At 38.9% G+C, this 16,490-nt stretch overlaps 1 protein-coding gene across 5 annotated transcripts in view; it reads right to left on the reverse strand.

Annotated features, from left to right (window-relative positions):
- The window catches only part of CBLB (Cbl proto-oncogene B), a 78,792-nt gene that overhangs the window by 37,242 nt on the left and 25,060 nt on the right, over positions 1-16,490 (reverse strand). For all 5 annotated transcript variants that reach the window (XM_077342132.1, XM_077342134.1, XM_077342133.1 and 2 more), the window contains 4 exons: positions 11,241-11,387; positions 6,501-6,657; positions 4,475-4,596; positions 325-462 (listed from right to left, as the gene is read on the reverse strand). In XM_077342132.1, the coding sequence (XP_077198247.1) occupies positions 325-462; positions 4,475-4,596; positions 6,501-6,657; positions 11,241-11,387 (564 nt within the window). The remainder of the gene's footprint in view (positions 1-324; positions 463-4,474; positions 4,597-6,500; positions 6,658-11,240; positions 11,388-16,490) is intronic.

A 16,490-nucleotide genomic window follows, 5' to 3' on the forward strand; every position in this document is an offset into this window, starting at 1 on the left:
ATGAATTAATTACCTCCAAAACAACCTATCATTAACAGACTCACTAAGGTCTTATAAACTGAGAGCCATGGCCTCCTTTATTGAGTAAATACATCTCATGTGGGATAACTGACTAATCAAGAAAATCACACTGATTCCCATTTGCCCAATTTTAGACACTAGAAAAGAGGAAGTCCATGATTTCCATAATGATAAATGAAATAGCCATTAATTGCAGCTATATTTTTAGATGGTATATTGCTAGGATACAGATAAAGGATAAAATACTGCTTTTAGACACAACTAATGTGTTGTCGTGAAAATCAAGCTTGTGTTTATACTTACAATCCTTCCCGGCTGCCATCAATCAAAGCTTGAAACAAAGGTTTGTTGTGAGGTATGGTCTGTAAAATATTTCCATCACCAGTGACATATCCAATGGCCCACTGTCCCAGTCGTGTGCAACTTAATCTGAAAATGTAACTGATTGACAGAAATGAAGTTAAAGGTCATTTAATAAAGGGTGGGGGGACACATATTAGAGGACTATATGCAGAAATGTGCAAATGGATTAGATCTTTCAGTTTTCTGCCACCACAATAAGAGTTTGTGTTTGTGTTTGACATCTCATACAATAACATACTAGGGCCAGAACTAATAGGATTTAGGAAAGGCAGCACCACACTTGACCAATGCGCTGTCTTATCCACTCTAATTGAGAAATACTTAAGTCCCAAGAGAGGGAAATTGCTTATAGCATTTATTGACCTTAAGTCAGCCTTTGATTTGATCCCGAGAGAAAAATTGTAGCAGAAATTGGTGGATTTAAACATTGAGGACCACATATTACTTTTATTAAACTACATTGTAATAAAACTGATAAAATACCCATTAATATGGGAGTGAAGCAGGGATGCATTCTTGGTCCTCATTTATTTAATCTTTTTCTTAGCGATCTCCCTGTTCTTTTGGGGAGAACCAATGGTTAACCCCCCTTCGGTAGGTAATAGATCTTCACCTCTGTTACTGTATGTGGATGACCCAATCATCCTTTCAAGAACCCAAATAGACCTAACAAGATATCTTTGAACTTTTATAGATTACTGTACCGAAAACCATCTCACAATTAATTATGAGAAAACTAATCTTAGTCTTTGCCAAAGCAAGACATAAATACCAGTGGAAGGTGAGATGAAATCAAATTGAGCAAGTATATCACTTCAAATATCGTGGTATGAATTTTAACTATAACAATAAGTGGACCTACCATATAGAGAAGGTTGTCAAATCCTCTAAGAGGCAACTGGCTTTACTGGCAAAATTTTTCCACCAGAAGGGTAATAGGAATTTCTTGGCCGCAATGAAAATCTATGCAGCTAAAATAACCCCCCAACTGCTTTTTGGAAGCCCAATTTGGATTGGTGCATTCAGCAACAAAGTTGAAAAATGTTAATCTACCATTCTTAGGCAATTGTTGGATGCACCAAATTGTGTCGCAAACCATACACTCTTAGCGGAGCTTGGTCAATAGACCCTAGAAACCAGTGCCTGGCTTTGTACATTCAAATACTGGTTAAAAATCCACTTCCATTCTTTTCCACTATCTCTACTTTCTAACACTTTAGGAGATCCCTATTTTATTAAGGGCTTTAACGAAGTAATTTTTCATAAACTTTGTTGCTTAGGATTAGATTTATCTAGTTAATTATGATGAGAACACAGTCCTGAAGCTGATCACTAAAAGACTAGAAGACCAGGATATTCAGATAATAGGCACATCAACCCACAGGATCTGTTCACCAGGCTTTTGGGACATCCCCTGGTCTTATAAATCAATGCTCCTATATCTTCAAGTGTTAGATGACTATTCTCTTAAAAGGGCCTTTTAATGGGAAAACTGAAGTATCTGTGCATCGATGAGAAACATCTAGTGAAGATGTTGCTGAGTGTAAAGGAGCCTTGTCAGATAGTGGACCTTGCAAAAATCAACTATCTCGAGAACTAATCTATCTCTGCTGCAGACTGGCTATACGGCATAAGGCCTTATTACTGTTGTCCATATGTCTACGTCTAGAATTTGTTTCTGTTTTAAATTTTGTTTTATATATATCAAATCTTATGCCAATAAAGGTATCTGAATCTTGACATCTCATACACCAGATTCTTAAACCACACCCAACACTATTCCTATGGTCCTCCTGGATTAACACAAAGGCAGCATTTCAGTTGGTATGCTAGGCTACAGGAGGAGGGACACAGGAATGTTGCATTCTACAAGTAGCATGGCACTGATGGATTGTTGGATCCAAAACATTTTCCCCCAACATACAAAAGATATCTAAAATTACTTGTATACATGTTTTGGGCTAAATAAATTTCCTTATTGCTCATATTCATAATGAAAATGATACATTTAAATACTATCCACTTATTGTCTTCAAAGATTTCTTACAAATGTTTAAGAATTTATTTTATATATATATGTAGTTAATATTTAACTATACATAGTTAGTATATGATGAAGGGAGTTTTGGCTTTCAAAAGCATATATCCAAAAATGTAATCTGCTAAAGTGCAATGTGCAAAATGGCCAATGACTATGTACATATTGAGTATCGTGTTTTACCTGATACATTTCTGTGAGTTTTCTAGCCATGTAGGAGGAACTGTGTCCATGGAATCATGGCTTATATCCAAATAATCTTATTGGTCTCTAAAGTGCCACTAGACTCAAATGTAACTGTTTTATATATGTAGTAATAACTAATGTTCTAAGACTCAGACAAAGAAGGTGAGCAAATAAAAGCTTTGAAATTCCTTGTTACTAAAAATGCATCATGTATGAAATTACTGCATAGAGCAAAAAGTAAACGATCACAAGGATATGTCACTGAAACAACGATGTATGACTATTTTATTGAGTAAACAACACTTGTAATCCAAAGTAGTGAGATTCATCCATGATAAAAATTTCTTTCTATTTTGGGAGGAGTAGCAATTCCTACTGATAAAAGCTATTACTGTTTCACTTTGTCTTCGGCCAGAATAAAATATATATATATCAGGTTAAATTCTATGAACTGTGAATGGAATGGACCTGTCCCTCTTCAGCATCCTGTGACAACTCTCTCCCAAAATGCTCTTCTGGAGGGTAAGGGAACAGAGTGCTTGAGTAGGGAGGGAAGATGCAGTCAGCAGCTTAGTTTCATTCCCACAATAAAAACCACCCCCACTAACAGAGTTTTAAACAAGTTTATCTGAAGAATCTTTTCACACAAGATGGGCCATGCAATATATAAAAACTATTAAAAAGAGGAATTGCCCTCTTTAAAGATGTGCCCTACAGAAATATTACTATATACATAATGGTCCTATTTTGTCAGTTACTGGAGCATACAAGAGAATTTCAAGGGGGGGGGGAAATCAGCTTGTGTTGCACAGATTACAGCAAAGCTTTTAACTATACAGGTCATGAAAAGCTATGGTTGGTTTTAAAGGAAATGGATGTGCCACAATGCTACAGTGGCCTACAAATGAAAATTACTTCTAAATAGCCTGAGCAGTAGATAATGATGTAGCTCTTACAGTTATGAGTTAGTTTTTATATTTATGTTGTGCCGGCTATATTATAACTGTTTTTATAACTATGATGTAGTTCCTTTACATATGTGGTTTGGTATTTCATACTTCATTTATGAGATGTAATTTTTAATGGTCATTTTTTGTCTGAATTAATTTAAAATTTGCATAGAATATGTTTAGAAGGATTGTTATGTCATTCCCAATTGTTAATATTTGAATTTACCTATTTCTACCCTGTTGTGTTGGAAATTTTACTGGTCAATTACCATATTAATAAACTGATGTGCCAAAATATCTGATGCTTTTGATGTGATAAAGGGCCACATTTAGGACAGGATGTGAAAACAGAATGGTTTCCATCAACAAAGGTGTCAGGCAAGGATGTATTTTATCTTCCTGTTTTTTTATAGAAATAAAAGGCTACTGAATAAAAGTAAATTCAGTTGTTTTACATTATAGCATACCTAACACCTACTGAACATACAAGGATCACAGATACTTTAAAAGTCATTCATGTTGTTTAACACTGAAGGTTCTTCAAGAGGGCTTGAAAATCTGTTGGTGGCAGATCCATATTTACCATCTCATTACAAGTGTGTCTCAGATTTACTAGGAATAATATCATGGACACAGTTCCTCAATCATGAGTCACAAAAATGTACCAGGTAATATGTAATTCATCAGAAGTACCTAGTCATTTGGCACATTACAAACTTCCAATATTGCCTTCAGTATGGAACATGTTTTACTGAACAAAAGAAACAGTAAACTAGAGAAAAAATATTATAAAATATTCAATTTATCATACTTCAGTTTCCTACCCAATGTATACAGGATCTTGAATGAAAGCATGAAATTAAAAGCACACACAACAGATGGGCTATTGTAATAAAGAACAGCTAAAATGAATTACCTTCCTGGTTTGGTGCTGTATTTCTGTAATCTTGCTTTAACTTCATCATAAGTCAGAAATGCCATATACCCAGGATGTGTCACAGCTAAGAAGTTCCAGTTCCTTAATATTGAGCCCCAAGGCTAAATTCAAAGTGCAAAATAAATAAAGTACATTTTTTTCCACCCTTACTCAATGGAGCCATCCTAAAGTCAACTCAGAAATAATTCCTACTTTATTCCATAATTTCCCCTAGTTTTCTTAGAATTAAAGCCAATGACTCTGTGTGAGTTTCATGGCTGAGTGGAAATTTGAACTCAGATTTTCCCTGTCTACAATAGCTATCCTGTCCACATTAGCTATCAAACACAAAACATCTATATATATATGTTTTGCACTCAGTATACAAAAAACATGAAAAGTTCAAGTCTATTCCTCAAAGCAATTACATCAAATTTTGGCAGTGTGAAGAGCAGCACAACAAATGGAGGAAAAGGAATAAAGACTTCTGGATTATCAGCAAGGTGAAGAAAGAAAACAACAATTAGCCACCTATAACAAGTTTGCTGTTTTCTGGCTGCATAACAATATTTTTTAAATTAAAAATATACAAAATTCTAAGTAATACTTTTTCTGCTTTACAATACAACAGTGTGACAAACAGACAATATGAGGTGCTGGAATGTTGGCCTGCTCTCCCCCCTTCTCCCCATCTGAAAAAAGGAAGATTCTGAGTTTGTAAAGGAAGCAGGCTGAGTTAAAGCTGACCTCTGAGAACTGAATCTTAGTAACTAATTAATCTGGGATCATAAATTCAAAAATTAGTAATAATGTACTGCTGTGTTTGAGTCACCCCATGTTGTTGAAACTGCAAATAAAAATTGACTCTGGTTTTCTGTCCAGTGTTCCAAGGAAAACACCCCCCCCCCCCACACACACACACACACACACACTGACTTTGACTGCCGCATCCATTGAATTTAGCCACATGGTAACAGAGAATAAAACAAATACATATCAGGTTCCCTGACTCCAATAGACTGGTAGCTGGGTGAGAGGCGGACAATAAAGGGAACTGAGCTACTCTATCTGGTGGAAAGAGTAGAGAAGAAAAAAGTCAGGGTTTGGAAAAGGATCAGGCTCTTCAACTATTACAGATGAGAGTGGCAGTCTAAGATTGCCTGATCTATCTGAATCTGTCTGACAATGGAGGGTGGTAGGGTTGTTGAGTTAAGATGGTATCAGAAAAAGTATTTTTAACATCTTTACCAAGTATCACATTAATCAGTAATATCAAATATCTCAAAATTATGATTGCAGTTAAAATATTGAAGAACTCATATACTCATTTCCAGCTCAATGTGCTTTGTTTAAAAATGTACTTGGAAATCCAACAGAATTGGAGAAATTCTGTTCTGGAGAAATTCACCTTTCTCATGCTTGCCCTTCTGCTATTATTTATTGGTATAAGATTACAAAAAAACAAAGGAATCTTTAGGATTCAAACTGACTAGACTGAGTCCAACCATCTGTTTGTCCATGGTTTGTAGATCTTCCCCTCACATTCCTTACATCCCCAGGAAAACAAGATATGCACAGAGCAACAGCCTCTTCCGTTACATCCCAAAGAAAGCATTATGATAGAGCAATCAAAATCTGCTCAGGGTCCCCGGCCCTAAAGAGGGAAAACCAGTGCCAGGGCTTAATTATGAGGAAGCAGCTTTTAATATAATTTTAAGAATTTAAACCAAATTAAATTGCTAATGTTTTATTATCAATTGTATTCATATTGGAATTTTTTTGAACTCTGATATTACCCGGGCTGAGCCAACTTGGGATGGGCAGGATATAAAAATGAATTATTATATACAAAAAAGCCTTAAGCAAAACTTGAACTTAACAGTAATCATTAAAATTTAATTTTTTATATTATAAGATATTCTAGTTAAAATCACTTTACAACACTACAGTATGTTTTTAGAAAATATAACTGTAGTAAAATCATAGAAAGACCTCATTCAGTATTGAATTAATCTGAATACTTTACCTGAAATAATCTTGTAAAGATGTCAAATTCAAAAATTGAAATGTAGTCATTGCAAGTTAAATCAATAGTAGATTTCAAAGCCATTGCTTCCAAACCAGAACTAATCTGATGAACTTCATGCAAACATTGCCGGAACACTTTCCAAGGCACTATGGTTCTGTGGTAAGAAAATAAATTAACGGATCACACTATTGTTTCCAAAGCTTTCAAGATTGGTTTGTTCTCATGAAATGAAGTTGATAAAAGAATTGTTTTCAACCTTCTGACATCTGGTTCCATATTAAAAATACATTGTGCAACCTTCATCTCATTTTCTTGAGATCTCTGGAGTCTGATATGTATAAAAGTTTCAACAGTTAAACATCCATGACTCTAGGTGTTTTGTGTACCTTATTCTAGTCTAATTTGGGAAGGAAGAAAACATCAAAATTCCATTCCTTCTTCAAGAACTACTTAATAGAAACTAGTAGAGCAAAAGGTGAAAGGAATAAATATAGAGACGTATTCCAAACTAAGCTGAAATTCTTAACTTTGCAACACTGAAACAGAAATAAGAAGGGCCATTAACCCATTGGATTGGCATAGAAATGCCCCAACAAATTTCCCAACTGCCATTCTCAATTCACCTGCACTAAAACACCTACACAGAACCCTGATAGGAGTGTAATATTGGGTGACATACAGGGTGGTATGCTCAAAAGTTCACTCACTGTGTCACCAGCCATTTCAAACAAAAACTGCATGCTGAAATTAAAGCAGCAGCACCGTTCCTCATCTTGATGGAGATGAATGGGGTAGAGCAGTGGTCCGCAACCTTTTTCAGGTTGTGGCCCATTGTCAAGGGGTGGGGGGAGAGGGCGACCCAGGGCCCCGCACACGTGTGGCAGCCCTGCGCAAATGTGCATGCGTGGACCTGCCGTGCATGCATGCTTGCGCCTGGCGGGGGTGCAAACGCACACGCACGGCAGTTTCACGCATGCGTGCGGCTGCCTCAGATGCGTGTTTGCACTCCCATTGGGGGCGCAAACGCACATGCACGGCGGCTCTGCTTCGGCAGCCGATTTGCTCGCGTAGGACAGTGGAGGACACCTTTATTGGCATAACATACTTAAAACCAAAATCAAAGCTTTCTCTTTTATAGCATTCAAAAGAGCCGTGGAAGAGAATAAAGGGGTTTTTTTATGTTTCTCTCTCCTTCATTCATTGACCAGCTAGTTTTGGAGATACTTTGTTTAAGCACACAATTCTTTGTAACATGGTTCTCACACAAAATACGGAAGCTATTATATTTCATAGAACACATGTATATCAAGTCATAAATGTTTCCAATGCATTTTTATGGAACAAAGTTGTATTTTAATAAAAACATTCTATTTGGATACCAGTATATTCATTGCGAAATATGCTAAGAACTATAATCTATCAATATATTTTGGATGTACTAGACTGGACTGCGAGCTCCTCATTTGCTTATTTTTCTCCTGTGTCAAGAAACTTAGCTGGAAAACTTATTTCCACAGCAGGCCTGCATGTGCACTGTCCCAATGTGGGCCTGCACAGCAAGATGAATTATTATTATTTGGATTTATTACCCTCCACACCCAGCAAGCCAGCTCATGGTAGGTTATGAACAATTCCCATACATAAAATCCCAATTAAAAGCCCCCATTAAAACACATCAAAATATAATATTATGTGGTGTTAAATAAAAACTCATCCCATACTGATACGCCTGCCCAAAGGGATCAATCATGAAACAGCTGGCGACTATTAAAGCTGTTCCAAAAGAATGGTGGTAGATCTTCATTATGGGGAGCCCATCAATTACTCCCTGCCCTGGTCTCAGCCATAGAGCTGGCAGAAGAGCTCCGTCATACAGGCCATGTGGAACACTGAAATCTCCTGCAGAGCCCATAGCTCCTCTGGGAGCTCATTCCACAGGTGGGGGCCAGGACCGAAAAGGCCCTGGACCTGGATGAGACTAGGAGAGCTTCTCTGGGAATGACCAGCAAGTTGGTACCTGCAGAGTGCAAGGCCTTCCGGGGGGGGGGGGGATAGGGCAACAGGCAGTCCCACAGATATGTCGGTCCCAGACCATGAAGGGCCTTAACTCAAGAGTTAATTTTGATAAGACCAGACACTATTACTATTGTTTATTCGTTACAAAATGGAATACACAGAACCATTTATAGGTTAATTTGTCATAAAAAGCACTGATTGAAAAGACATGACCCAAGGCATGTTGCCAAGTATAAACTCAGGAGATTAAATGGCAATTTATATAAATTGGTTTCAGACATTTCGTTAACTAGAAAATTATATTCTAGTGCATGAACTTCGGCTCCCTAATATTTTGTAAATGCTACTACATATCTAATAGTTTCCTGAAGACAATTACATCTTTTTTTCCAGTGATAACTTGCAAAGATTGGTGACATTCGCTTGCTAGAGACTAGTATCAATCTACCATCTTCAATTACAAGCAAGTCACGATGCCTCAAATAAATTTTAAGAAAGCACAATGATAATAATCATCCCTGTTTGTTTCCCAGATGAAAGTTACAATGCCTCAGAAACCAGCTGTTAAGATTAAAGGTAACGAATATCTGTCCTCTCCATATTTTTCTGGTTCCTTTAGCTGTGCTAATGACAATAATCACTGTAATACTTTGTGAAACCAAAATCACTTCTATTCATTTACAGATGTAAAGTTCAGTTCAGTACGAGCAGTCCCACAAAGTTTAAGAAAACCATGCTACTCACTTGGATTACAGATACAACAAAATGTATGTAAAAACTAAAGTAGACGATTGTTTCACCACTAAGGTCAAGTAAGAAATTACATTTTTTTTCAAATTTCCCCACATTCTTAATTCCTTATAAGCAAAAAACTTATAAGGAATTAAGAATGTGGGGAAATTAAAAAAAATGTAATTTCTTACTTGACCTTAGTTGTTATACGATTCCTTATAAGCAAAAAACGTCTGACTGACTGACTGGCAAAAAACTTACCCAACGTGAAGGGCTGGGCTAGGTCTAGGATACACTAATTTTTCATCTGCATAACATTTTTTAATGAAGTGAGTGCTGACTCACAAAAATTATAATGGAATAAATGTTAGTTTTAGTAAATGTCAAAAAGGTGTCTCTTCCTAGCTGAATTCTGAAGTAGTACCCACATGTGTAGAGAAGGCTTAACTTGCATGGTACACCAATGCAGGACTAGATGTAAATATGGAAAGCATGATGTATGTACAGACCCACCCATTCTTATAATGCCCTGTTGTGTTGCTTGTACCCATGATATACATTCAAATTGGGATAAGAAAGGGATAAAAAGGACACTGTGGAATCCTGTTCCCAGGGTTCAGCTGGATCTACCTACAACATTTTATTTCTAAATAGAATTAAGTTCAGGAAAGCCAAATTACTTTTCTGATTTGACAATATCTAAAACTATCAGCTTGAAGACAGGAGGTTGAGAGGGGACATGATTGTTGGCTTTAAGTATTTGAAAGGTTGCCACTTAGAGGAGGACAGGGAAAGTTTCCTGTTGGTAGCAGAGAATAGGACCCACAGTAATGGGTTTATTTAAACTACATGTGCAAAGATATTGGCTAAATACCAGAATTTTTTTTTTCACAGTCAGAGTAGTTCAGCACTGGAGTCAGCTGCCTAAGGAGGTGGTGAGCTCTCCCTCCCTGGCAGTCTGCAAGCAGAGGTTGGATAGATACTTATCCCAGGTGCTTTAGGCTGATCCTGAATTGAACAGCGGGTTGGAATAGATGGTCTGAATGGCCCCTTCCAACTCTATGATTCTACGATTCTAACCAAAGATGTTGTCAATAATAATGATTTTAGAAATTTAACTCTGTTAATTGAAGGAGCGAACAGAAAAGTTTGTGATTATGTATTACTGACTATCCAGGCTATGGCTTTTTACTGAAGCAACACTCATTTCTCATAGGTATGGGCACAAGCTAGTTCACAAGCCAAAATTCAGCATGAACTTGGTTGTGATGTGATTCCCTGAACAAGAAGCCTTCCCTGAACATTTAGCTGTTTGAGCCATTTAAACCAAACAGTGATAAGTGTAGGTTTGTGGCTGAACTGTGATACTTAAATAGTTATGAGTAATTTAACCAGTCAATTTCACCCCCCCCACACACACACACACACACACTTCAAAGTAAAATGGAGAAGTGAAATGGGAGTTAGTAATTTCATCCTAACAGCTGACAGACACACCTACTCTGCTGTTAGGGTTAAATGGCTGCGAGCCATTTTTCTGGTTGGCTTCTTTCCCCAGCTTCCAAGCTGGGGGAAGTGAAATGGACTGGTGAAATGTCTGCCAGCCATTTCAGCCTTACCACATTTCAGCCTTACCACTGATGGGTGCACCAGTCCCTTCCTGGACCACTACTCCCCCCCCCCCTTCATCTTTCTCCCAGCCACGGAAAGTCAACGCCAGGAGAAAGGGGACTGCAAGCTGGCTGATTCAGTTCAGGGCATTTTTGGCTCAATTCAGAGGCCACTCTGAACTGATTTTTTTTAGTCTGGGGCCATCCCTAATTTCTCATGGCCCTGTCCTCAAATGTCTGGTTGCTATAGTATTTTAATAATGAAATATTGTCAGACATTTATGAAAACTTTGAAGCTGAAAGCAATCCACCTCATCACTGGCTCACAACTTTGTCCAATTTCTATTGATAGACTCCATAACAGCAAAATGATACTTACTTATCTCCAAAGAATTTCTTCCAGAATTCTGCAGCATCAGCTTTTGTAATACGAAAGTTGTCACCCTGGAACTGGCCATTAGGGAAGACTGCCTTGATTTCGGCAAGCATGTGACTAAAGATGAGGGACAGCTTGGTGAGATTTCGCCTATAAATAAAAATGAAACAATACTCAAGGTGTGCCAAAAGAAATATGTTTATTAAAGGAGATTGGGACCTGAAATTTAAAACCCCAGTAGTCAAAAAGTATAACAAAACTTAGTAGTATGTACACATAGGGCATTTATTCAGTAATGATTTAGGGAATATTTGTTGATTAATATTCCCGCCCCCTCAGCTCTCTATGTTCAATTTCAACCTAAACAAATTTCTCATCACAATTCAGCACTTATTCAATTGTCATAGATTAATAGAGAATCTGGCCTGGAAGAAAATTGCTTCCTGACCCCCATGTGACAAATCAGCATTATCCAGGACACATCAGAAAGGTCCACAATACAGACCCCCAAGATTGACAAGTGAGGTCCAGTCACAATCCAAAGTTATCCCTCGACCACCACAACAGGAGCATTTCCCATTTTACCTGAATTATTTCCGTACCACTCCAAGAACATGTTCATGCGACATCAAGCAACATACAAATTTCTTCACTCTGAATTCAACATATGCATCTTTTCCTCTCCCTCTTCCCTTTCACTAATATTCATTACCTTTCTATTTCCTGTCCCATCTTTCCTTGACATAGCTCTGCCTTCCAGTCCTGCTTAGCAGAACCTCAAATACCTATCCTAGATCTTCCTTCTTGCAGACGCCCCATCACAGGAAGGCTCCGTTTAGACTAGCCACAGGTAGATCCTTCTAGCCTAAGAAAAATAGTTTGCACTGAGAACTGCCCAATTTGCTCATTTCCCAGTTTGTATTTGTATGATTTCTCAGATCTAACTAGATTCCTCAAATATTGATTTAATTTTATTACATTACTTAATCTGGCCTGCATCCCCATTTTCTTCCTTCTGTTCATGGGTTCAATAATGATCAAATTTAGCTCAGTATCCTCCATTATAATTTCATCAGACAGATATTATCCCAAGATTGGATTGTGTATACACAGACTCAAGTCTCTGGATCAAGTCTGGGATCAGCATGGATATCCCTTGGGTCCACTGTATTGCTTGTAAAATAACATATTTGGTCATATCATTTCAAGACCAACACCCACTTTAATTTCTGGACCTCCTTGCTCATCATTTTGAACATTATTACAAATATATACTATCCCCAGTTCAATTTCTCACAACACTCATATCTTAAGTCATAGGCCAACAATAATATTAAGGCTCCAATAATAGAATATTTACAGATTTCCCCCCTCCCTATGCACACCTTAAAACAGGTGAACTAGCCAGTTCACCATTATCTCTGATCAGTTTCCCCACCCATTCTCAACAAACCACAAAAAAGGGACAGGAAATATCTCATCAATTAGGCTGCATCCTGTTTAAACAACATACTGCTCTTATATAAAGAATCAGAGCAAAAATAAACAAGCTACTGACATATGGGTTATTTCATTGGAGATTTCAGCAACTGTGCAATGCCCATCCATGGTAAATGTTTACATACAATAAGCCTTCCATAAGCCTCCTCCTATTTCTTGCAAACAATACCAAAAGCTGCATATAAGACTTCATAATGGGAGACTAATATGATCACAATTCATGCAATACATGTTAGTTAGAACTAAACCGAATGATACAACAGTGTGCAAGATCTCAAGTTCACCAGAACTCTTTAGGCTAGATATCCCCTCCTCCCCCCAAGAGAAACTCTAAGGCATTCTTCTTCCCCAAAACTACTTTTGAATAAAAGATTCCTGGTGAACTCAAATTTGTCCACTACAACATTTCAGTGGACCGATATTAATAACAAATATTACATGGATTGTTTTCTTGATTCTGGCTTTTATTTTGGGGAGCAAGATGCTGAGCTTATCTGAGGGTCTCTTCTGTTCAGTGGGCAACATCATCCAAACTGTTTAGGCCATGTTTCCTCTTGTTTCAGGCAGGGCTAAGCAAATTTACATACGATTCTTCTTGATCACATAAAGGCTGACCCTTCAAATCACTGTATAACTCAGCTCTGTAATGGATTTCGACCTTGATTTCCCACTCTTTGTGGTGGGAAACGAAACATTGGCCTACCTGAAGGTTTCTTCTCTTCAGTGGGGCGAAGTCCTCCACACTGGTTAGGTCACGCCTCCAACTGCTCCTTGCAGGGTAATGCAAATTAGCAAGCCTTCTGGGATCATGGTAGGCTGACCCCTCCAGGCCTGGAATAGCCAAGCTCCCACCAATAATGTTCTTATCCAACCAACTTTATGAATCATTTAACTTCTTTAATTATTGAACTTAAACATGAACAGCAATATTAACATGAAAACCAACTTTTCATAACATATCTGCTTTTCACCAGTTTTGTAACACAACCCATTGAGGAGGGTAAATATATTGGAGGACTTCGCCCCACTGAAGAGAAGAAACCTTCAGGTAGGCCAATGTTTCGTTCTCCTTCAGTGGGGGAAGTCCTCCACACTGGTTATGTAACCAAGCTAAATAGGGTGGGCTTATGTATATACGTCTTACAGATTCAACCTGCCACCTGTTTCAAGACTCGTCTGCCAAAGGTTACCAATTCCTCCTCCTGAGCCTCAATTTTGTAATGCCTCACAAAAGTAGTAAAGGAGGACCATGTAGCTGTCCTACAAATCTCCTCAATCAAGGCTCTGGTTCTAAAGGCTGCCGAGGTGGCTGCAGCTCTGGTTGAGTGCGCCGTGATATTCTTTGGACAACTCAACCCTTGTGAATCATAAGCCTGCTTGATACACAGTCTTATCCAATTGCTCACTGTAGACTTTGATACCTTATTACCTATGTTTGTTGTGCCGTAAGCCACAAATAAGGCCTCTGTTAATCTAAAGGCCTGAGTCCTTTTGATATAACATCTCAGTGCCCTTCTGACATCTAATTTGTGCCAGTTCTTTTCCGTTTCCCCTGAAGGGTTTGGAAAAAATGATGGAATCACTATTTGTTGGTTCAAATGAAACCCTGAATTGACTTTTGGCACAAAGGAAGGATCTGTACGTAACAAAACAGACCGTTTACGGAATATACATAGATCTTTGGCAATTGATAGGGCACCCAGTTCAGACACCCTTCTTGCTGTTGTAATCGCAATCAAAAGGGCCACTTTCCAAGACAAGTACTTTAATTCTATCGACTTTAGGGGTTCAAATGGACGTCTCGTAAGCACCTGAAGCACCCTTGAGAGGTTCCATGTCGGAAACCTATGTTGGACAGGTGTTGCTAATTGGGCCGCCCCTTTGAGATATTTTCTGATCAGTTTATTGTTTGCAAGGCCTTTTAGACCTTTGAACTCCAACACCGCTGCTAAGGCTGACACCTGACGTCGCAGCGTATTAGGCCTTAACCCTTTACTTCTACCCTCATGTAAGAATGCCAAGATATCTTTGTAAGATGGCTTCATAGGGTCCAAATTGCGGTTCCGTGCCCATTTTTTAAAAGCCAGCCAGGTATAATTATATATTCTCCTGGTTGCTGGACGCCTAGCATGAAACATTACATCCACAATCTCTTTGGGAATGCCAGACTCTACTAGCGCTTCCCTACCAATTTCCATGCCGTCATTTTTAACCACTGAGGATCTGGGTGCCAAAGTGGCCCCTGGCTTAACAGATCTGGAGTCACTGGCAAGGTCCATGGTTTCTCTACTGATAGTTGTATTAAGTCCGAGAACCATGGTCTCCTTGGCCACCAGGGTGCCAATAGTATTACAGTTGCCTGATCCTCTCTGATTTTGTTCAACACTTTGTTCAATAGATGAGTTGGGGGAAACACATAGAGAAGCCCCTTCGGCCAGTTCTGGAGAAGAGCGTCTATGCCTTCTGACCCTTTTTCCGGAAACCTGGACATGAATCTGTTCACTTTCTTGTTTTTTGCTGTGGCAAACAGATCCATTATTGGATTTCCAAAGCGAAGGATGATCTGCTGGAACACTTGATTGTTGATTGACCACTCTGTCGGATCCACATCCTTGCGGCTCAGCCAATCCGCCATCACATTCTAGGTGCCTTGAAGATGCTGAGCCTTCACTCCTTGGACATGGCTTTCTGCCCACTGGCATACCATCACTGCCTCCTTGTGTAGCATCAACGCTCTTGTGCCCCCTTGTCGGTTCACATGTGCCTTGGCTGTCACATTGTCTGTTTTGATTAGGACATACTGGTCCTGGAGTAGATCCTGAAAAGCTACCAGCGCCAATCTGATGGCCCTTAACTCCAACAGATTTATGCTGTAGGTGGACTCTGTTTTTGTCCACTTTCCCTGGACCATCCAGTTTCTGCAGTGCGCTCCCCAACCTCTGAGACTCGCATCTGTGGTCACAATGATTGGCACTGGCTGAATATATTTCACTCCCTTGATCAGGTTTGCCTTTGAGCGCCACCAGTTTAAATCCTTTTTCAGTCTCTCTGAGATGAAGATCACTTTGTGTCTTTTCTTGATGATCTGACGTTGAAAAGTCAGTAATGTCCATTGTAGTGGTCTGAGGTGTAACCTTGCCCAGGGAACTGTTTCTATGGTTGCTATCAAGAGGCCTAGCAGTTGTGCCAAGAGCATCAAGTCCACTTTTTTTGTCTTGCAAACCTTTGATACCATATCCTTCACCTTCCTCACCCTGTCTGGAGTCAGGAATACTCTGGCTTGTTTGGTGTTGATCAGAGTGCCTAAGTGAATCAGCTCTCTGGATGGTGTCAGATTGCTTTTCTGAAAGTTGATCAAGAACCCATGTTCTTGAAGTGTGCGTACTGTAACCTCTACACTCTTCTGGGTTTCCCTGAGGCTCTCCCCTCTCAGCAAAACGTCGTCCAAATACGGATAAATGTGAACAGCTCTTTGTCGAAGAACTGCAACCAAAGTCACCATCACCTTGGTAAAAACTCTTGGAGAGGAGGAGAGGCCAAAGGGTAATGCCTTGTATTGGTAATGCTTGTTCCTGAAGGCAAATCTGAGGAATTGTCTGGAAGTTTGATGTATTGGAATGTGTAGGTAGGCTTCTTTCAAGTCTAAAGAAGCCATGAAGTCGTTGACCTGAAGTGCCTGTAGAATGGAACGAAGGGACTCCATTCTGAACTTCTGTTTTCTGACAAATAGGTTCAGTTCCTTTAAGTTCAGAA

Source organism: Paroedura picta, chromosome 6 (genome assembly GCF_049243985.1).
Source record: "Paroedura picta isolate Pp20150507F chromosome 6, Ppicta_v3.0, whole genome shotgun sequence".
In the NCBI taxonomy this organism is placed as follows: domain Eukaryota; kingdom Metazoa; phylum Chordata; class Lepidosauria; order Squamata; family Gekkonidae; genus Paroedura; species Paroedura picta.